The 23,981-nt window shown below is 42.8% G+C and overlaps 1 protein-coding gene across 2 annotated transcripts; it reads left to right on the top strand.

The window, feature by feature from the left end:
* The first annotated feature begins 10,556 nt into the window (after positions 1-10,556).
* On the top strand, positions 10,557-20,561 carry ATP5PO (ATP synthase peripheral stalk subunit OSCP). Of its 2 annotated transcripts, none has more exons than XM_032765750.2 (7): positions 10,557-10,676; positions 11,048-11,098; positions 13,710-13,820; positions 15,137-15,266; positions 15,496-15,608; positions 19,942-20,028; positions 20,373-20,561. In XM_032765750.2, the coding sequence occupies exons 1-7, from the start codon at positions 10,647-10,649 to the stop codon at positions 20,484-20,486; spliced, it is 636 nt and encodes a 211-aa protein (XP_032621641.1). In that variant the 5' UTR covers positions 10,557-10,646; the 3' UTR covers positions 20,487-20,561. The 2 variants fall into 2 exon arrangements, with proteins under 2 accessions (XP_032621641.1, XP_032621643.1); XM_032765752.2 differs by having other exon boundaries at positions 10,572-10,665; positions 11,046-11,098.
* Positions 20,562-23,981: the final 3,420 nt, after the last annotated feature.

Genomic DNA, 23,981 nt, shown 5'->3' with positions numbered 1-23,981 from the left:
TCCAGTGTTTGTGCATATTTTATATTGATTAGATAAATGATCCCTGCATTAGGGGCAGCTTTCTTCTCCTTACACTGCTCTACCTGCATATGCCCAAATGTGGGATGAAATGTCAGGCACAGACAAAATGAGGAGCACAAAGTTATAGAGAGAGGAGATTCCTTTGCTGTCCATAACTCTCTATATCTGAGGCTATTAGAGAGATAACATGAGTGAGGTAATATCTTTTACTGGACCAAGTTCTATTGGTGAAAGAGAAGCTTTTGAGATTACACAGAGCTCTTCTGAGGATAATAATTTTCCACAGCATGCAGAAGCTGCCAGTCCATCGAGCAGCGCTACCTTTTCCTCATGTCCAGGGCCGGTGCTTCTATTAGGTGACCCTAGGCGGTCGCCTAGGGCACCAGGATTCGGGGGGGCGGCATTTTGTGAGCTCCCCATGGGGCGCATGGGAGCTTCTGGTTCCGCTCCCGTTGCGCCGCCAAAGAAGGACCTTCTGCCGACGTGCCCCAGAAAACAGCGGCAGGCAATCGAGCAGCTCAATGACTGCCACTGTCGCCTGTGGCATTTCGGCAGAGGGTCCTTCTTCGGCGGCGTGATGGGAGTGGAACTGCAAGCTCCCACACGCTCCGTGGGGAGCGCACAAAATGCCACCCCCCGAATTCTGCCTAGGGCGCCAGAAACCCTGGCGCCGCTCCTGCTCATGTCTCGCCGTATTTGGCGTTTGAGTTACAATGGAGACTTACACAGCATTTTTTTTTTAATCCCGCTCCCATTCCACACTGCAATACTCACTCCCACCAGCATTGTTTCTTGCAGTTTTAGCCTACTCCCATCCACAAAAAACGTAGATCCTGCAAAAGCAGTACCCCCACACTCTGGGTCTCCACTCCCAGGAGAACCCTAATTCCCCAAACCCACCTTGCCTCAGGGGCTACTGCCAGTTGTCATTTGCCCCCCTTTCTCTGCAACAAACTGCAGTCTGTAATAGCCACTCCTCACTGGCAAGGGGATTGGACTTGCTGCCTTTCTTGGCCCAGCTGTCTCCCCACAGCCCCAGTATATCTTTTGGCCTTCAGCAAAGCCTCAGCCTAGGGACTCACCAGGTCAGAGTTCCCCAGCTCTGCCTATCCTTCCCCAGCATTGTTCTGCTTCAGGTACCCTGTCTCTCCCAGGCAGCTAGGTCCTTCTGACACTAAGGCTGGAGTGAGACTGACCCAGCTCCGCCCTTAGCCCTTATATCAGGGCCAGCTGTGGCCTGATTGGGTGTGGCCACAGTGGTGGCTGCTCTTAACCTCTTTTCTAATTGAATCCCAGCCACAGCCCTCTCCAAGGGCTGCTTTTAACCCCTGCTCTCCTGGAGTGGGGCAGCTGCCCCACTACAATAAATAATTATCTTTGACTCTTTCTTTTAAAGATTTCTTACTGCTTTTCAAGGAAGTGAACAAGACTTTATATCATGTATATGCAGTGTGTGCTAAGAACATTCCTAATGCATTGACAATGGAAAGGATGAAAAAGAAATTTCAGAAGATCATAGCAGATGTCTCAGAATCCAAAATTCACCTTTATGCTTTTCAAGGTGATATCCAGATTTAATTCCTTTCTCACTTTCTGGCAATGCAGACATCACTCAACCTGCATCCGATGAAGTGGGTATTCATCCACGAAAGCTCATGCTCCAAAACTTCTGTTAGTCTACAAGGTGCCACAGGACTCTTTGCTGCTTTGACAGATCCAGACTAACACGGCTACCCCTCTGATACATCACTCAACCTAGTTTGGATGGAATAATATGATGACATTAACATTCATGTATGAAAATATTATTGCAAGGGAACAGGATTTACATTTTCACACCAAATTTAGAAATATCATTCTTTGCACTGTAAATTTCAAATTTGTATTTAAACTACATATTTCAGAATTTTGTTTCATTACTTTACATACCCAATCTGCGACGGGTCTTTTGTCATCCCTGGCCAATAGTACCTTGAGGTCAGCACAATTCTCGTTTTGACTACTCCTTGATGTCCACCCTATGGACAGTGATGATACTGTTCAAAGAGCTGTAGGGCTTTTGACATTGTGTGCACATTGAGAACCTTACTTCCTTTTGCAGCATGGAAAAGTGTCCCTCTGCTAATCAGAGAAGATGGAAACATGATGATGACATCAAGTGTTGCACTTAAGCAATTATCAGATATTTTCAAATCACAGATTCATTATAAGTGCTGAAGGATAAGTAGTCATGGCACGATAGTTATCTCACTGAAGAATGCTTAAGTGAAGACACTTGAGGTGTTTACCACAAGGTAAGTAAGCACGGTCAACAGTGCACTTTTGTATGGGTTCACTAATCCTATGTTATCCCATAGTAAAACTAAAGTAGCTTATGCTCATGATGTTTATAGCTCAGAAAATCATAAGTGGCACTGTATGACAAGCTGCCTAGGCAACATCATCACAATATCTATTAAACACTTGATAAAAAAAAATTTTTGGAGCAAAGAGTGTTACCCGGGGTTCTTTCAACCCAAAGCTCTTGGTAACTTTACTCTGTGCGAGGAGGTGTCAGGAAAAAAAATCAGGGGAGACACGGCTGTCCGACCGATAGATGGCTGGCATAAACAAGACAACACGAGTGCTTTCACTTAAAGCTAAACTTTACTAGTCTCAAGCACTTATACACTTCCGCAACAAGTTAGTAAAACACCCCCAACCCTTGATAATTACCAAAGCTGAGTGTGGCTCTCAAGTGACACAGCAGCAGGCTTCCGATGGTCCGTCTGCTGGTGGGGACTGCAAGATATTTCCAGAGGCAGAGTCCAAAAGAGTCCCCAAACAAGTCCAACTATCTCAAGCTTTTTCCCCTTATTTATACATTAGTAATAGAATGACATATCCCTTAAAGAAACCTTGTTAAGTAAGCAGTTTCAAGCAAGAGGTTCCTTCTGGACTATTGATTAACCAGGTGTGGGTTTTCCAGAGTCCACAGCTCTGAGACCCCAATAAACATTCCTGTTCTTTTTAAAATGCATGTATCAACAACTTCAACATGAGTCTTATCAGGAAAGACAAGGGGTCAAGCTGCCCTTTCTGTGGCACCCAAAACCCCCTTCCCTCCTGCCTTGGTCAAGCTGAGTTTGCTGAATGATCAATTTACAGCTTGCTGACTAGGTTGCTTTTTAACAATAAGCCATAGGTCTTGGCTACACTGGCCTTTACAGCGCTCCAACTTTCTCGCTCAGTGGTGTGAAAAAACACACCCCTGAGCACAGCAAGTTACAGCGCTGCAAAGCGCCAGTGTAAACACTGCCCCAGAGCTGGGAGCTAATCCCCACAAGGAGGTGGAGTACCTGCAGCGCTGGGAGAGCTCTCTCCCAGCGCTGGCACTGCGACCACACTTGCACTTCAAAGCACCGCCACGGGAGCGCTCCCACGGCAGCGCTGTATGGCTGCAACTGTAGCCATACCCTTAGTGGTTTCAGGCACTTTACTGGTTTGCCAAAGTCTCTCCATACAAGAGGACCAAGCTCACATTTCTGTGTTTTCAGGACTTTTTAGAAAGCATTTACAGAGTTGAATTTCAGGGTTATTATATGTAAAACCCTGAATGAAAGTCTGAGTATTTTTTATTATTCCCTTTCCATTGCAGAGAAGGTCATACAGTTTATTTGCAAAGAAAACACTGAAAGTAATGTAAAGCATTATAAACAGTATTTGAAATATTTATGAATTCCCTTTGAAAACAAACTAATAGGCAGAAAATCTATCTTTGTGCTTTATACAGACTTCCCCCTTTTGTCATTGTACACAAGGTTTCAACATAAAAACTACACTTCTGTACCATGGCGCATGCATGTCAGTGCATTGCTCTCTGATCTTATTTTTGAGACATTTTCTTGAGCCTTTTCCCTCACTGCTAAAACTCAAGTGCCTTGTCCTCATTGTGTTGTTACTTTAGAGTAGCTCAAACAATTTTGTTATTGCAAGGTGATATAAAAATCAGACTTTTTTAGCATTAAGAAAAAGGTCTATGTCTGTATAATGTGGGCATAATATATACTGTACACATCTGGCTTCTTCAATTGTTGATAACAACAACAGCTCCTCCTTCTTTTCAAAATTCCTCTGTGTTGTCGCCAAATGCAGCCCTCACAGCAGATGTGTGCTTGCTCCTGCAGGGAAAAAGAGCCACTAATGTGACATGGCTGTGATAAGATGATTTATTTATAACATTTCCCCCCTTGAGACCTGAGTGGCTCAGCTATTGTGACCTGCCAGATAGATTGCCCCCAACAAAAACTGTCTATGCAAACACACACACACACCAAAAGAAAAGCATGTCTAGTAACTGCCACACCCTACTTCTTGACGTTTCTGGGCGTACTGATAATCCTGCACTCTGCACATGTGCAGACACACAACATCACAGAGTTATAAATGAGTTGAATACATCTTGCTTGCAGCCTATCAGACTTTGTCCTCACACCTTTGGGCAGCGGTCCCCAAACTTTTGATAGTTACGCTCCCCTTACCCCTGTTGAACCCCTCCCTACCCCTCTCAGCCACCCTGAGTCAGGGCTGGGAGCAGGGCTGTGGCTCAAGGGATGGGAGGACACAGACAGCGGTAAGGGGGCCAGGGCTGCAGCTGGGAGAGGGTGCAGTGCTGCAGCCAGGCTGTGGTGGGAGCCTGAAGCTGGGCCAGCGGCCAGATATGGCTCCACTCCCAGCCTTGCCCACAGGCCAGGTACAGAGCTGCAGCCAGCAGCTGCATCCAGGGACAGGGTGAGGTGCACACAGGGCCGGGAGCCAGAGACCCGGCTGCAAGTCAGACTGGAGCAGAGCTGGAAGCAGGGAGGGGCTGGGTGGCACTCCCTCCCCACGCACGCGCGCACACACACACACACACACACACTCAATGATCCTCCATGCCCCCTTGGGGGGGGCATGACCCACACTTTGGGGACCTCTGCCACTGGGGCTATTGCAATCATCAACTCACAAATATTGCTATGGTAACTTAAGAAAGTTGTAAGAGACAACATTCTGTAACCCACTAACGCTGCTTTTGTTCTCTTCTGACTGGAGAGGTATAACAGGCTACTGAACATGGAATGGTGATTTACGATCTGTGTGTACTTATAATAAAGAAATCTATTCCATCTTGTATTTAGTTGAGAGACCTCTGACTGACCGGTAGCAATCTGGTGTTGCAAGTTTCCACAGTCTAATCTATATTCGCTTCTCTACTGTCAGTGCAGCTCTCATTTTGACGAGTTCACCACCACAGATCCAGCAATGTGGCCTTAAGCATCCAAAAGTTCTGCAGGCACTGCTCATCCCAAACCTGCATTACTATGCGATCCAGCCCACCACTTGGAACTTGTTTCTCAGGCCCAGAACCATCTGCAGCTGCTCCATGAATGCCACCAACAAGCTGAACTGGTTGTCACTATGTCCCACAGCAATCTCTTCTGCACAGAATCATCTCCCCCACGTCTATTCTGGAGGGTCAGCACACACTGCAGGATGGCACACCCTGGCTTGCAATGCTCATGACAATAGTGCAGAGACATGCAGGTTCCATGCTTCTGTCAGAGATGGCAGACAATGAGGAGGGCGACATGGGTTTGTGGGATTTAGGAAAAAAGGTGCAAAAATTATGTGCAATTTTACATATAAAGTTAGGGGATGATGTACACTGCATTATGGGAAGTTGATCCCATGATCCCAGTCACCCCTGTGCTATCCATTTGGGCCCCACCATGCGTTGCCAAAACTTCCCAAACTGCTGGACAGTAGCGAGTTGCACAGTGGGCTACATATCCATTCTGCACCACGCTCTGAATCGATATAAGCGTATCTGGTAAGTACGCTCACCGCTGACACAATGAGTCAAGTAGGCACGTACACAAGTGGCATACTAATTGTGGCCACTCTATGCTGATGTAACTTACGTTAACATAAGTTTGTTGAGTAGATATGGCAAAATGTTTGGGAGAGATAACAGGAAAAGTATGAATCTGGATCAAGATTAATTCAGGTGTTAAGGCTCCTGCTTTTGTGGAATTGGGCCTACTGCACCCTAAAGGCTCAGGAACAAAGAGGCAAATAAAAAGAAGCCAATATCATTTATTCTTTTAAAATTTCATTACTTGAGGGTGTAGAACTCATGATTTTTGGATTCCTGTGGTTGCCAAGCTATGTTGGGGTTGTAGATGTGTGTTCATTATGTTATAAAGGCCAAAACTATAACTGGTTTCAAAAAAATTATTGGATCAGTTCCTCAGGATAGGTCCATCAATGGCTGTTAGCCAAGATGATCAGGGATGCAACTCCAAGCTCTGAGTGTCCTTAAACCTCCGACTGACATATGCTGGGAGTGGATGACAGGGGATGGGTTACCTGATTGCCTGTTCTGTTCATTCCCCCTGCAGCACCTGGCATTGACCACTGTCGGAAGACAGGATAGTGAGCTAGAAGGACCACTGGTCTGACCCAGAATGGCCATTCTTATGTTCAGCAAAATTTATAGTAGATTTTTGCCTTTAAGAAGGATTTAATATGAGATTGTATACGGCCCTAATTGAATATTTGAGAATCAAGTTCTACACACAAGCAATGACATGCAAAAAAGCACTAAGGGCTTGACTGAGAGGCAAAATAACAGTTGCAAAAGGTAATCCCCATTGGTGGATCAAATGAAAAAGTTTTGACACCAGACCAGGAAATCAGTCAGACTGGAAGCCACAATGATTCAACAGAATGAACTTGTGCCATAAAAATAAGAAGAAAAAGTTAAAATTAAAAACTCCAAATTAATAATCACAGTAAAAACCATAGCAAGTGCTTTACGAATAACACATATTTCATTGCTATAGCCACCAGCAACTATTTACTTATAAAGATTTTCAATGAGTATTTGCTATTAAAAATAGGTGCTGATTCTGTGGGTCCTCCAGGGCTGGAGTACACATGGAAAAAAATTAGCTGCTGCTTGGCACCCACCAGCAGCCAGCTGTTCTACAGTGTGCAGGAGGTGCTGAGGGGGAAACGGGACAGGGTACGCTTGCGGGAGGGAGTGGAACTGGGGAGGGAAGAGGCAGGGCGGGATGGGGACTTGGGAGAAGGGGTAGAGTGGGGGTGAGGATTTGGGGGAAGGGGTCGGGTGGGGGCAAATCTAGGGCAGAACAGGGGGGTTGAGCACCGCCGGGGCCCAGAGGAAGCCAGTGTCTGTGGTTATTAAAATATAAATTAAGTAGCCGAATGACATGCATCTGCACAATGATAACAAAGGTAAACAATTAAAAGGAACAAAACTATGTTTAAAATGGATTACAAAGGAGGGGGTTCAATTAAGGGAATTCAGAAAAGACAAATTTGTGAATTGCTATGAGACTTTATGAAGACATATAAACTGATACTCAAAATGTGTGGCACACAGTTTTGACGGGTATACGTAAACCATTTCACTAAATTAAGTGTCCTGTAGCACCTCCATACGTTACAGCAGATAGAGAGGAGCTGCAGTGTCTAGGCATTGGGTTGCCTGTGCCTTTAAGACCCTAGCCCTGGGAAGCAGGTGCTGACACATACTGTCCTGTGAGAGGGGAAACAAAAAAGTCTAGGGTTACCAGGTGTCCGGTTTTCAACTGGAATACCCGGTTGAAAAGGGATTCTGGCGGCCCCGTTCAGCACTGTTGACCGGGCTGTTGGCTGTCCAGTTGGCGGCACTGTACAGCAGGGCTGGCAGGCTCCCTGCTAGCATCTGTACCACGCAGCTCCCAAAAGCAGCAGCATATCCCCCCTCCAGATCCTACGTGTAGGGGTAGCCAGGGGGCTCCGCATGCTGCCCCCGCCCCAAGCACCACCCCTGCAGCTCCCATTAGCTGGGAACCATGACCAATGGGAGCTGTAGGGGCAGCGACTGCAATGGGGCAGTGCGCAGAGCCGCCTGGCCACACCTCTGCGTAGGAGCCGGAGTGGGGACATGCCACTGCTTCCAGGAGCTGCTTGAGGTAAGCGCTGCCCGGAGCCTGTGTCCCTGCATCCCGTGCTCCAACTCCCACCCTGGAGTCCCCTCCCACATTCTGAACCCCTCAGCCCCAGCCTGGAGCCCCCTCCTGCACTCCAAACCCCTCATCCCTGGCCCCACCCCAGAGCCCACGCCCCCAGCCAGAGCCTGCACCTCTCCTGCATCCCCAATCCCCAGACCAGTGAAAATGAGTGAGGGTGGGGGAGAGTGAGCAACAGAGGGAGGGGGATAGAGTAAGCAGTGGGTGGGACCTTGGGAAAGGGGCAGGGCATGGGACAGGGCCTTGGGGAAGTGGCAGGGCATGTGGGGGGCAAGGGTGTTTGGTTTTGTACTATTGCAAAGTTGGCAACCCTATAAAAGCTCCTCTACTGCCCCCTCCCCCCATTTTTGCCACCATGGTTAAACAACAAAGTAAAAGAAGCAGTGAGAGGCAAAAAGGCATCCTTTAAAAAGTGGAAGTTAAATCCTAGTGAAGAAAATAGAAAGGAGCATAAACACTGGCAAATGAAGTGTAAAAATACAATTAGGAAGACCAAAAAAGAATCTGAGGAACAGTTAGCCAAAGACTCAAAAAGTAATATCAATTTTTTTTTAAGTACATCAGAAGCAGGAAGCCTGTTAAGCAACAAGTGGGGCCATTGGACGATCGAGGTGCTAAAGGAGCACTCAAGGACAATAAGGCCATTGCTGAGAAACTAAATGAATTCTTTGCATTGGTCTTCACGGCTGAGGATGTGAGGGAGATTCCCGAACCTGAACCATTCTTTTTAGGTGACAAATCTGAGGAAATGTCCCAGATTGAGGTATCATTAGACGAGGTTTTGGAACAAATTGATAAATTAAACAGGAATAAGTCACCAGGACCAGATGGTATTCATCCAAGAGTTCTGAAGGAACTCAAATGTGAAATTTCAGAACTACTAACTGTAGTCTGCTAACCTATCGTTTAAATCAGTTCTGACCAGTAATGACTGATAGCTAATGTCATGCCAATTTTAAAGGGGCTCCAGGGTGATCCTAGCATTCAGGCCTGTAAGCCTGACTTCAATACTGGCAAATTTTGCGTTAAACTATAATAAGAAACCATATTTCAGACATATGTTTTCAGACACATTTGTTGGGAGAGTCACATGGTTTTAGTTAAAGGGGAATCATGCCTCACTAGATGATACCAGAATTCTTTAGACAGAGTCAACAAGCATGATTGGACCAAGGAGGATCCAGTGGATATATATAATGAAACGTTAGATTTTCAGAAAAGCCTTGACAACCCTCCCAAAGCGCTTCTTATCTGCAAATAAGACTTCCCCTGCAGCATTGAGGCATGGGTCACTGCTGGTGGATTCTCTGCTTGAGTCTTCAAACCAAATTATTGAGACTTCAATAACTCGGACATTAGGTTATGGGGCTTTTGTATATAAGTGGAATGGGTAGGGTTCTGTGGCCTGCTTTGTGCAGGAGGTCGGACTAGATGATCATATTGGTCCCTTCTGACCTATGAGTCTATGAGATAAGAGGGAAGCTGCTCTCATGGATTAGTAACTGGTTAGAAGATAGGAAATAAATGGTAAGTATAAAAGGTCATTTTTCAGAATGCAATGAGATAAATAGTGGTGTCTCCCAGGGGTCTGTTCTGGGACCAGTCCTATTCAACATATTCATAAATGATCTGGGAAAAGGGGCAAACAATAAGGTAGCAAAATTTGCAGATGATACAAAATTACTCAAGATAGTTAAGACCAAGACAGACTGCGAAGAGTTACAAAAGGATCCCTCAAAACTGGGTGACTGGGCAACAAAATGGAAGATGAAATGTAATGTTGATAAATGCAAAGTAATGCACATTGGCAAGCATAATCTGAACTATACATAGAAAATGATGGGGTCTAAACTAGCTGTTACCACTCAAGAAGGAGATCTTGGAGCCTTTGTGGCTAGTTCTCTGAAAACATCCACTCAATGTGCAGCGACAGGCAGAAAAGCGAACAGAGTGTTGGGAATCATTAAGGGATAGCGAATCGGACAGAAAACATCATGTCACCGCTGTATAAATCCAGGGTGCGCCCATACGTCGCACACTGTGTGCAGTGTGGTGGCCCCCTCTCAAAACAGATGTACTGGAACTGGAAATGGTTCGGAAAAGGGAAAACTGAAACGCTTAGGGGCACAGAGCGGCTGTCACCTGACGAGAGATTAACAAAACTGGGGCTTTCAGCTGGGACAAGGTAGGTGGCTCTGGGGGGAGGAGGGGGCCTCAGTCGCTCTGCGCATGCTCAGTACAACCCAAGCAGAACATTCCCTCAAGGACACGTTTCTACCCCACACTGGCGGGGTGAGACCGCCTCGGGGCTCCGGGCCCAGCTCATGTTTCCGGGGGGGCTGACTCATGGTGCCCAGGGCTGACGCTACTTCCACTTACCGCTTGGCGTCACATCCCTCCCCAGTGCGGCTGCGCTCGCTGACAAACTACAATTCCCAGGAGCAGGCGGGGCCCCAGGACTCGCTTTCCCAGCGTGCCCCGCGGCGGGGGTCTGGGTAGTAGTGCGCATGCGTCCTCGCCACCGCCGAGCGAGGGCCCCGGTTTGACCTAGAGCAGCAGGAGACAATGGCGGCGGCCGCGGGGCTCCCGGGGAAGGTGACCGACAGCGGAGCCGGGCTCGCGGGGACCCGAGCGGGAAGGGGCTGGGCCTCACCGCCCCGGGGTCCGCTGGCTCCTCGGCCGGGTCCGGCGGTCGTTCCCCCCCCCCTCCGTCGAGCGGGTCCGCGGGGGCTCCCGGACCTCCTGGGTTTCTCCTGGCTGGGGCGCCTCGGCGGGCGCGTGCGAGACTGGGGCCGGCCTGTGGCCGCGGGGCTCGCGCGGGCCCGGGAGGCGGCTCCGGCGTGGGGGACGCCCGGCGAGCCTGTGGCCCAAGCGATGGTGGGACGCGCCGGTTCGCGGGTGTTTTTCCTCCTGACTCACTTTCTTGTTGAGGGAAATTAAATCTCTTCTTCTCCCCCCTCTTCTAGCTGCGCTTCTTCAGCACCTCCCTCGCCAGGCCCGCGTCCCAGCTGGTAAAGGTAGGGTCGCTTACAAGTGTTTGATCGTGCAGGGAGTTCCCCGGGGCAATTTCAACTGGTTTATGTTGGATATTTGTCACGTACTGTTATGCCCGGGCTTTGCTGTTGCTAGTTGAAAAGTTATCGCACCTTCCTGGGAAGTGTCCTTAACTTAGTTTCACAGGAGGCACAAATGCGGTATTGTTGGTTCAGTGTGTACTAATTTGGCTGTGTCTCTGCACAAAGTGTGAATCCCAAGAGTGTCTGCCTCATTTACCTGAAAAACCAGGGATTTGGAGCCATCACATTTTTTAATTGCTCCCTTACGGCTCTGCTCCAGCTCCACATGAAAACCTACTGGTCTGTGCTCCAGCTCTGGGCTCCGCTCCAAAACCCTGTGAAAAACTATGCTGCAGTTAATTGAGACATCTCTCTTGGAACACGTTGAAGCCCCTTGATTACTACTTTGCATAATACAAATGTAATTCTATTTAATTGGAATGCCTATAGGTTACTTACTCCTGGTCTACACTGCGGGGGAAATCAATCCAGGGCTGCCCAGAGGGGGAGGGCAAGTGAGGCAATTTGCCCCAGGCCCTGCAGGGGCCCCCATGAGAATATAGTATTGCAACCTTTTTTTATGGAAGGGGCCCCTGAAATTGCTTTGCCCCAGGCCCCTTGAATCCTCTGGGTGGCCTTGAATCAATCTGTTACACAACTTCAGCTACGTGAATAACGTAGCTGAAGTTGATGTACTTAGATCTACTCACCACGGTGTCTTCACTGCAGTGAGATGACAGCAGATGCTTCCCATTGACTCCACCTCTCACTCCAGTGTTACACCGAAATTGACAGGGAGCACTCAGCAGTCAATTTATCATGACTAGACTAGATGCAATAAATTGACCCCTGCTGGATCGATCATTGCCCACTGGGATAACTCAGTGCTTTGAGCATTGGCTTGTTAAACCCAGGGTTGTGAGTTCAATCCTTGAGGGGGCCATTTAGGGAACTGGGGTGAAAATCTGTCTGGGGATTGGTCCTGCTTTGAGCAGGGGGTTGGACTAGATGACCTTCTGAGGTCCCTTAACCCTGATAGTCTGTGATCCAGCAGATAATGTAGACAAGCCCTGTTAGTGATGCTAATGTGTTATTTTCAAGCTGGTTATTTTTGTTTCAGTTCCTCTTATAGTTCTGATGTGTGGGAGAATGCCTGAAATATCTTACCACATGCCAGTTCTTGGCTATTCATTTTTGTTCGTTATCTGTACAGTTAGTTTGCATGAATCTCACCTGCCCTATCTTTTGGCATGGGGTATGACAACAGATCCTTTTTCTCAGTGTAGATTGTGCTGGCTCCTTAGTCCTGTGGGGTCTGTCCAGTACCAGTACAGTTTCACTGCATCTCTGTAGCTTCCAGTGTAGCAGCAGTGGTAGAAATAAGTCTCTTCTATCAAAACTGGAATTCCTTTGAAAGGTGGTAAAAGCTTTTTTCCAGGGCTTCCTGCATAAAGTGATTTGAGTGAAAACAAGACTGCTGCAACCTTTTTAACATTAACTTATTCATACTATTTTAAATATAAGAAGCTCAATGGGAAGTTAAACTTTTTGATTATACCAAAGGCATCCCAAAGAGCTATTGAGAAAACTGAGATAAATATTTTATCTGCAGGGGGTCAAAAAATTTTCGAGTAGTGATTTTTGCGTGACTATCTTAACATGCATTAACAGGCCCAAACTCTGACAGTGAGTGTTCACTAGTTTCTGAAAATCAAACCCCTTCAAGGTGTTTCAAGATGGGCACCCAAAATTATTAATCTCTTGAAAATCCTGGTTTAGTGCAGTGGCATAATTAGCAGCTGTCACACACTATCTGTGGTCAGACCCAGTCAAACTGCTGTTGACTTTGATGGGAGTTTAGTTGACCCTTCCACTAAAATTGGGCAGAAAGGCAGCCGGTTCTGGCCAAAGAGAACAAAAGATGGAAGAAAGAGGGCCCAGGTGTTCTGTTTGCTTGGGACCAAAGAAGAAGGACAGAGGAGGGATTGAGATATAGGGTGGCTGGCTGGAAGGAGATATGTTCTGGACTTGGGTCAAAGAGCAGCCTGAGCCACCTGGTTGCATGGTGCTGAGACTTTCTAGGCTTGAGGGCCCTGAGAACTGCCTATGCTGTGCTCAGATACACAATAAACTCTTCCGTTTTACGCTGAGAGTCACGGTGGAGTGGCATTGCTCCCTCTGGGTGTGGACTCCCTGATGGGGCTCATAAGAAAGAAATCTCAGTTATGGTGCCAGGGGGCCTAATCCCAGAGCATGAGTGCAGCCCTCCATGGCTTTTGTTTAATTTCATCCAAAAAATACAGAGAGCTAAGTCACTCATATCACCTATTCCATGAATAGTCTCCCCCCCCCCCCCAATAAATAAATAAATAAATAAAGCATCTAGGCAACTGGACTTTTAAAAGCTCTTATTTTTGTGTGTGTGTGTTTGTATTTTGTGGTAGGTCAAAACCTTTAAGGGTAGGTTGTCTTTCAAGAGGAAAGTCGTGCATCTCCTGATATTAAACCTGCTTGGAGTTAGTGACTCCTAATGCTTCAGACAGTTACTAATTTGACTTCTCTGTTTTTCAAGCCTCCAATCCAGGTTTATGGACTAGAAGGTCGCTATGCTACTGCTCTCTACTCTGCTGCTTCTAAGCAGAAAAAACTGGACCAGGTCGAAAAGGAGCTTAGTCGAGTATCGGTGAGTAGGTCTTGTACAATTACTTCTCTAAACAATTTAAAATTAAGCTTTAAATTAAGTGTTGTGGAAATGCCTTTTCTTATACTATTGTCCCCCCTTTTCAGTTATGGAGGAGGAATTTCTGTCTTTAGCAAATTTTAAAAAAATCACATTTTTATGTAGACTGTATCGGGTTGGCAACCTTTCAGAAGTGGTGTGCCGAATCTTCATTTATTCACTCTAATTTATGGTTTTGCATGCCAGTAATGCATTTTAACCTTTTGAGAAGGTCTCTTTCTATAAGTCAATAATATATAACTAAGCAATTGTTATATGTAAAGTAAATAAGGTTTCAAAATGTTTCAGAAGCTTCATTTGAAATTAAATTAAAATGCAGAGCCCCTCGGACTGGTGGCCAGGACCCAGGCAGTGTGAGTGCCACTGAAAATCAGTTCGTGTGCTGCTTTCGTCACACGTGCCATAGGTTGCCTACCCTTGGAATTTATGATTGCTATTAAACACATGCTGTTGCTTTTCTGGTCTAGTTTTCAGTGCTGACCCTTGCCTTAATAGAAAATGTGAAGAGTCACGTTTGAAAGAGGTTTATGTTAATGCAAACTAGATACATTTTTAGCTTGTGCCAGCAATGTCCATGCAAGATAGAGCACAACATTTAGGTGTGTCATACAATTCACACCCCCAGAGTCCACACTGTGGGGCAATGTAGATATAGCCTTTGTGGTGTTTGGGGGTTTTTTAATCTACACTTTCACATTTGCATAGTTTGATTATCTTCACTTGCTGGCTTTTTAGTTCCTGGGGGCAGGTCTACACTAAAAACACTGCAGCTGTGCTACTGTAGTGCTTTAATGAAGACACTCTCCACTGATGGAAAAGAGAGCTCTCCTATCGGTGTAATTAATCCACCTCTACATGAAGCGGTAGCTATGTTGGTGGGAAAAAGCTCTCCTGATGACATAGTGCTGTCTACACAAGCACTTAAATCAGTATAATTATGTTGCTTAGAGGTGTGGATTATTCACACTCTGAGCAACATAATTATATTGCAATATTTCTGTAGTGTAAACTTGCCTGGGGATTTTTCATCATACTCTTCTATGCTTTGGCCATGGAAGATTTTCTCCTTGTATATGCAGCTTAGTAAGTCAGGAAAGAGTTATTAGATGTTTATAGAAGTTTCTACTCTGCTTTGAAACTTTCCATGTTCTTCTTCATTTAGTTAATGTAAACCTGTGCATTTTCCAAGGATATGTGTAAAAATGAGTGCATCAGGTTTTCTATTGGTGATCATGTTACCTATGTTTTATCTTTTTTAGACCCTTCTGAAGGACCCCAAATTGTCTAATGTTGTCGTGAATCCTCATATAAAGAGTGTAATTAAACAAAAAACCATAAATGATGCTTTAGTAAAAGAGAAATTGTCTCCAATCACTATCAACTTCATGAGTAAGTCATTGATATAAGTATAGTCTGAGCATTACGCTAGCAAATATTAATTTTTCATGACCAAACCTACTTTCATTGTCTTAGACACTTAAGAAATTATATAAAATGAAACTATTGAAGCATTTTGGTATTTGCTGTGGTTTGCTCTTTTGCATTCTTAACTCAGTTTATATTGGATATTTTTTTCATATGTAACTTGTTTTAAACATTGCAATATCTCTTTTTCCAGAATTGCTTGCTGAAAATGGTCGTTTGCAACAGACTCCAGATGTAATTTCTGCTTTTGGAAAGATCATGAGTGCATACCGTGGAGAAGTGCTCTGCTCAGTCACCACTGCTAATGTAAGTTAGTCTCGCAGAACTTATGCTTCTGTGCTTAATTGATGGTAGCTGCAAATGTTTTTGCTTAATTGGTCTAGGCAGCCTGAACAGGTTGAGCTTGGCTATGCTTGAGAAATGAACAGCACTGCATGTGCACCACAATACCTGAATGAAAGTTACTTGTATACAGGCTTTCGGATCCCCAGTAACCATTGACCAGAAAACAAAACTGTTGTGCACTTTTTTCCTTAACTGACTTCAGTTGTTTCCCAGCGCTTACATAATTAACCATGAGCAGTACTGGGGACAAATGGTTGAGGAAAACCACAAGAGAAATTTATCAGAAATGGCAGGAAGACCTGCTCCTTTTGCTCTTGGTCTGTGGAAAATGGAAGTGGGAGGCTGCTCAAGTTTTGAGCCTCAGGTTGGAGAGCCAGTGGATCTTGCATTTTTACCTACAGCTCACTAGTTCGTCTGACGGGCAGTAACTAAATACTTCTAGTCTTGTCAGAGTTTTGGTTCCTCCTAGGTTGCCAGCCAATGACTTTTCCTAGTAAATCTCTGAAAATCTAGGACTGGGCTATAATTAACTTTCTAGCCAGGCTAAATAATTCAGTGCTCCATTTCTTGTTTACAAAGCACACACAGCTCTCTGTATCCACAACTTCAGACATGAACACTGTTGTGAGCTGAAAGAACAGCCTAGTTAAATGTTCCGCGGAACACTGGTGTTCCACGCAATGTGAATAGGTGTTCTGTGAAAGAATCATAATTAGAAAAAAGAGTCTACAGCTTTTTTTAATTTTAAATTTTGCATATTTGAAGCATAGGTTTACAACTTTTTTTTTTTTTTTTTGAATGAGTATAATTTAACAAACTTTTTTTCTGGTTTTTGATAGAGCTCGTATTGAATATCATGGCGTAAAGAGAATATGTCACGCAAGCATGTTGATGTCTACCCCTTTCGGGCACATTTCAGTTAGTGATGTCGTACCCCTTCCGCGCAAGGCTGCGCGAACTGCAGTGGTATGCACACACCATTCTCTTTACGCCATGTTGAATATAACATTCACTCAACACGTTCAAACCTGTGGGTCTTTACTGTGTATGTGATAAGCACAACTAAACTAGCTTTGCTCAAAACAATATAAATATTTGTGACAAACAATGACAAATCAGTATTTCTAAATATTGTTACTAAACCTAATCACCATGGATTTGTGGCTAAAAGAAGGAACTTTGAAACAAAAAGCAAGTTCTTCTGGTACTCCAACTGTGTCCGAAATAAACGAGCAAAATATTGTGATACTTCAAAGTGAGAATGAACAGTCGCAGTCTTTTGCTGCCGAAAAATCTGTTAGTAGTAGCGAGTTATCCAACGTGAAAGAATTTCCACCGAAGTAGATCAAAAAACAAGAAGCAGGTGTTAAGACCAAAATGAAAGTTTTGTCTTTTGGTTTTACGTGTGTTGGAAATGAAGATGTTCCTGATGCGCAGTGCGTCGTGTGCAACAAAATACTAGCAAAGAGTTCATTGGCTCCTGCTAAAGTTCATAGGCATTTGGAAACCAAGCATGCTGAATACAAAAACAAAGAGATACATTTTTTCAAGAGGAAGCATGACTCACTTGGAAATTGTAAACTTTTGATTAAAATTGCTAAAACAGACAATAAAAGTGCAACAGAATCATCGTATCGAGTAAGTTACCGTATAGCACTTGCTGGAGATGCTCTCACTATTGGAGAACCACTTATCAAGCCTTGTGCGAAAGATATTGTAATGTGCATGTTGAGTGAGCAGTCTGGTAAAGAAATTGATGCTGTACAGTTGTCAGATAATACTGTTGCACGCCGTATTAAAGATCTTGCCGATGACATAGAAAAAGAGTAGTTTGCTGACTGAAAATTTGCCATGAGTATTCATTGTAGCTAGATGAGTCCACTGACATTTCAGGATTTGCTGTGCTACTAGTATTTGTCTGATGTAGATTTAATAATATTATTGAAGAGGACCTGTTCTTATGTGAATCTCTGCAAAGCAACACAACTGGAGAAGAAATATGCAACTGCATCAACAATTTTATCAAAGCATGAAATCAGTTGGGGAAAATGTATTATTGTATGTACGGACGGTGCTCGGGCAATGATTGGGAAGGTGAAGGGAGCTGTAATGCGAATCATAAGTGTGGCACCAAAAAGCACTAAGCCATTGTGTTCTACGCAGACAAGCACTTGCAGTTAAAAACATACCAGCATATCTGAAAATTGTACTCAATGAAGCAGTACAAATTATCAGTTTTGTCAGGTCTCCACCACTTCAATCCAGATTATTTAAAATTGTGTGAGAAAATGGGTAGTCAGCACAAAGCACTTCTTTTACATATGGAAGTGAGGTGGCTACCCAGAGGAAAAGTGCTTGTGAGGCTTTTTGAGCTCCGTTGTGAACTATTGGTATTTTTCAGATAATTCAGGATGAAAATTTAATGACTGTCTGACAAATTCCTCATGGCTAATGAGACTTGCGTATCTTGCAGATATCTTTGCAAAATTAAATGAAATTAATCTGTCGCTGCAAGGGAAAGAATGTGACTATTTTTACTACAATAGATAAAATTTCGTCGTTAAAAAAGAAACTGGAATTCTGGGCATCTTCTGTAGAACAGAATAACTTCAACAGCTCCCCTACAGTATATGAATTTCTGACTGAAATAAATTCTACAGTCCATGAAGAAGTTTCCAGCACCATTTTACAGCACTTAGCTGACTTGCAGGCCTCTATTAGAATATTTTCCTACAACTACTGATGATAATGCTTGGGTTGGAAATATGTTTGTAATTACAGCCAAACCAGTTGGTTTTACTGTGCACGATTATGAAAGCCTAATTGACTTAATTTCTGGATCTGATTTGAAGCAAAAGTTTAAGGATCTTCTGCTGAATAATTTTTGGAGCAGCCTAATAGAAGAGTACTCTAATGTGGCTAAACGTGCCGTTCGAGTGCTCCTTCCTTTTGCTATAACTTATTTGTGAGAGATGGGATTTTCATATTATACTGCAACAAAAACCAAATATAGGAGTAGACTTGATGCTGCGCCTGACATGAGGATTCAACTTTCCAGCATTATTCCTAATATTAAGCGAATTTGTGATAGAAAAACGCAGAAACACCAATCCCATTAAATCCAGATTTGTATTTGTTTATAAAATAAATTTTCCTAATAAAAAATATAATCTGGTGTTCGTGTGTGTGTATAATATATATAAAAGCAGGGTTTTAAGTAGAACACTGTTCTTAATTTTGATTCTTGCACTTGTTTTTTTGTACTACTTTATATGCGCTTTACAGTTAGATATTGTTCAAGTTATTTTAAATTTGTATTTTTGCTTTGTTGTAAAAAAATATATTTGCGCATAAATAATGCAATTTATTTGAAAACCAAACTACTACAAAATAATATAAGTGTTCCGTGGCCAAAACAGTTTGGGAAACGCTGGCCTAGTTAATGACTTACTGGACACATGAAAAGGCTTGCATGTGTGTTTGGGTGCACAAGTTCTCGTCTGTGCTCAAAGTTTCAGTGGCTAAAATTACTACTCTTGTGCCCATACCTGCTCTTTTATGGCTTTTAAAGATGCTGTCATGATTTATTTTTTCAATAACTTACCAGCAAAACAGCTAGGATCTAAACTGTTGATGTTCTCTGCAAAATCTGCTCTGATTCCACTGTGGTCCCATCTCCACAGTAGGCGAATGGCTTACAAACATTCCTGACTGTATCCTTTCTATATCCTTGTGAGGTAGGAAGGTCTCCTCTCCATTTTGTAGATGGGGAACTGAGGTGACTGCTTAAGGTCATACAGGAAACCTATGGCAAAGCTGAGAATTGCAATCCAAAGAGTAGAGTCCTAGTTCAGTAATTTAACTTTTCTATGTTCAATCTTTAGTACATGTTTGCAGCAGAAAATAAACCTTCCCTGTATAATCTAGGCACAGCTGTCTTGCTGATCGAAAACAGTCTGTCAAAATGGAGTGTTGGCATATGGAGTTTTGACACATTTCTAAATGATATAACATCTCTACATGTAATTAAGTAGAACTAAAACTAACCTGTCCAAAGCCCACCAAACAAATACTACTTTTTATGCTCTCCTACGTTCACTGTGTATTGCCCAAAAGTGTAGCTCATTGCTCTTTCTTCCTTTAGTCCCTCCTCCAGTTTGTGTATTAAGCTTGGGAATAGAAAATTCAGGTATTTTTTTGCATGTTGGATATTTAAATACAGCCCTTGATTTTCTGTAGTTTTGATTTTGATTTTTTTTTTTTATTTCCCCTCCCGCATCCTGTCCCACCCAAGCCCTTGGATGAGGCCAGCCTCACTGAATTAAAAACAGCTTTGAGTGGCTTCCTGGCTAAAGGAGAAGTCTTGAAATTGGAGACCAAGGTAAGGACTAATGGCTTGTGAATAAATTCCATAAAGTGAAGCAATTTCTGTAACCAACAGGCGAATCTGAGGTACAGACTCCATTGAAAGGTCTATTGTAAATATTTTTTATGCATTTTAGTTTTTCTTGGTCTAGTAAAATTTGATATACATATTAAATTCTGCTTTTGATTATTAAAAATGCCACTGCATTTATAACTAAACTTGCATCATAGTAACTGCAAGAACAAGATTACTATTAATTAGGCAAATTTTTTCTTTACTGCATAGAAAAGATTGACAATTGAATATTTGGCCAGTGGATTTCCATTTAATAGATGTGTGTAACTTTTTCTTCTTCCTAGACTGATCCATCAATCCTGGGTGGAATGATTGTCAGCATTGGGGATAAGTATGCTGACATGTCAACAAAATCCAAGATTCAGAAACTGACCAAAATCATGAGAGATACCGCGTAACATCTTATCCAACTGTTTTTCACAGTGAAACCTGTCAATCTATTATATGGAAACAATAAAATATTTCTCCTTCGATAGGCTGTACTGTTTGTTTAGAGCAGGGTAAGCAACCTATGGTATGGGCGCCGAAGGCAGCACACACGCTGATTTTTCAGTGGCACTCACACTGCCTGGGTCCTGGCCACCGGTCCAGGGGGCTCTGCATTTTATTTAATTTTAAATGAAGCTTCTTAAACATTTTAAAAACCTTATTTACTTTACATATCACAGTTTAGTTATTATAGACTTATAGAGACCTTCTAAGAACGTTAAAATGTATTACTGGCATGCAAACTCTTAAATTAGAGTGAATGAATGAAGACTTGACACAGCACTTCTGAAAGGTTGCCGACCCCTGATTTAGAGTAAGGTGATTAACTCAAATGCAACATTAGCTGCAGTAACTTCTCCAAAGTTACGTGAAGAGCTTCAGTTACAGACCCCTATTTAGCCACCCTGTAACTCTTGGTTTGGAAAATGGGCTTGACCTGAATCTAGCTATGTAACTCTGAAGGCAATGGAGAACGTTTTCTGTAAAAGTAGACAAATTGGTCAAACGGTTGAGTTGCACTACATTAGTTATGTTCCTGTCTTTTAATCTGGGAACAGCATTCATAGAGGGCATTACAAAGGTAAGTGCTCTATAAATGCCAACAGATTACATTTGCTGTTGTATGAATCAGTCTGTTTTCAAAGACAGGAACAATGTAATGCTTAAACTGCCATTAGTTGAAAACACATTTTGTCATGAAGCTAATGGAGTGGTAAACAATGACTTGTTATCAAGGAGTTCTCAAACAGCCAAGTGCATAAACTTAAGTGGATGAGTTTTGGCTGAAACAGCTATCAAGTATATAATTTCCATCATACATTGTCTGTTGTACGTTCAGTAGTTTGACATGTATAATTGTCTACAAATCTCAGTTGATATATTTTACCGAGACTTCCCACTTAAAGTATCTCTTAAAAGATTCAAAATAAAAATAAAAATTTAAAAGCAAATGGCTAATCGTAAAGCTATGTTGTAATGAAATATGCATTTCTTTGGACTTAAGGTTTATTTGGGTATTCTAAGCTTTCAATTTTTTTTTAAATAGTAAATTTATCCTCTAAAAATCCATGACTACTTTATGTAAGTAACCTTAAATGGTTTTGGAAACAGATTTTAAATATACTTCAGTTATGAGATCACCTGTTTAAGATATCTTACTATTGGGTGCACCTGACTGATGCTGCTGAGAGAAGACATGGAATTGGCAATACTACTCTGAATTTGTTGCAGATGTACTAATTCTTCCTACAGCCCATACTCTTTTATTCCTATTTAGATAAAAAGACAAGTGGAAATTAAATAGTTTAGTAATATTTGGAGTGGGTGGAAGGAGAGGATTGAGTTCTGTTAGAAGCAGGACATCCTGCCGAAACTGCTGCACTTCTTGAGTGGCAGGAGTTCTTCACTTAGGCACCCACACCCCACCCAAAAAAAAAACCACAAGGGGAGACAACACACTCAACTGCAGGCTGAGGGAGCTCCTTTTTCTCTGCAGTGAGTGCCACTGAGAAATCCAGAACCAGCTGTGTCTACCTATTAGGATAAATCAAGGTCCCCAGTGTTAGAAGTAAAAGAAGATAAAATCAGAGTACAGCAGATCCTGCAACTGAATTAAAATGCTAACTGGGGTCTCAAGCCTACATTGAAGTGTAAGTTAGGAGTAAACACAGGATGAGGAATAGGGATCCTATTAGTACTTCCACTGTTTGTGGGGCTTGAACTTGCAACCTCTGTCAATTTCCACATCTGTAAAATGGGGATAAAATACCTATTTCACAGAGGTGCTGGGACACTTTATTTATAGATATGAAAGCCTTGAATGAAGTGTGCTATATGTGCCAAACCTTACTAAAAAAAAATAGTATTTGTATTTCCTTGTATATTACTATGATGTAAATCTTTAACCAAAAATTTCATTGAAAATTCAAGCTTTTCTACACACTCAACATACACAGTTCATTGTTTAAAAAAATTAGGTTTATTCTTGCATAATTTCAGTCTGTCAAACAAGAATAGAATCTTATTTGCAGTATTAATCTCACTGAATACAGCAGTGGAAGTGGGTGTAGTCTGTACAAAAGGAATACTAAAAACTCTTTTCTTTGACCTAGTTCATAAATGGAATAACTTAACCAAGAGGAGCAAAGGAAACAGCAGATCCAAAAATATTCATCCCAGTATGTTTGAGAGTTTCATAATAGAAAGGAACAGTGTTGTCTAACTATTTTCCATTATTACCTATGATGAGCAGTTTGAAAAAAAGCATGGACTGGATAGTGAAGAACAGATATCTAAATTAACAGTACACATGTATTTTTCTGAAAAGAAAAAATTGTTTTCCCTGTTTACCCAGATCTGAGACACACATGTAGCACAAGTATTTTATAATGCCTTAAGAATTTGTAGGCTCTTATGAACATACAGTACAATATGTACATACAGTACAATAGTTCTTTTTAAAGGAAAGTAAACAATACCGCTACTTGGTAATGGTACAAAAAGTGTACTAGCAAGTAACAACACAACCAGCAAGAGGGTGTTCCCTATTTTATGTATTAACATTGGAAAAAATACTGTGGATTGCCTTTTTCAATAGCCTACCAACACTTAAGTAAAAAGTACCCCTGCTAAAGTCTGTAAAGGTTGCAGAGCTAAATTCCTTTTCCAGTTAACTGAAGAAAGGAATAGAGTATTCATCAAAAGTTAGCATTATAAAAACATCTAATCCTTTTGTAAACTAGTTGGGGAAGAACTTTAACATTTATGATGCACTGTAGTTTTTCTTCTATTGTATTTTCATTCATTCCATTCAAAATGCTGATGGAAAACATTGAGATCTTTAAATAGTATCCTGGGTAGGAAAACAACAGCAAATTGCCTCACATTCAAGCAAAACCTGTCTTCCTACTGGGCAAACTGGCCTCCTGAGAAGATGCATTTTTGTCAAGGTAAGAGAGGGTTGGCCTGTAATTTCATCAATTAATAAAATAAGGAAGCCAATGCATCCATATGCAGTGGGTTAGGACAGGTTTATACCCCACTGAAACTGGATGCCAGTGGTGTATGGGCCTTGTGCTGGGCTTTAGCACAGGAGTAAATTTCACTGTTGGTGCTCTGTGCACCACAAAGTGACACTGCTGTATGGTTGTTCTGAAAACACCAGCCCTTAGGCCTGATTCAGGAAACAAAAGTGTATTCATGGTGGAAACCTAGTGATAGCATCCCAGGAGTCCTGCCCGGATGACCACAACTGAACTGATGGAGTCTTCAGATGCTACCAAAAGGGGAATCAATCAAAGGACACCAGGAAGCTGTAGTGTGCACTAGCATGGTCCTCACGAACAGACAGTGCACAGCACGTTAGTGTGCTATAGTTTTACATCCCAGCTTGCTGCACACCAGCT

This window comes from Chelonoidis abingdonii, chromosome 1 (assembly GCF_003597395.2).
Source record: "Chelonoidis abingdonii isolate Lonesome George chromosome 1, CheloAbing_2.0, whole genome shotgun sequence".
NCBI lineage: Eukaryota > Metazoa > Chordata > Testudines > Testudinidae > Chelonoidis > Chelonoidis abingdonii.
Note: the sequence above shows the minus strand (reverse complement) of the source record. Positions and strands in the feature narration are given on the sequence as shown.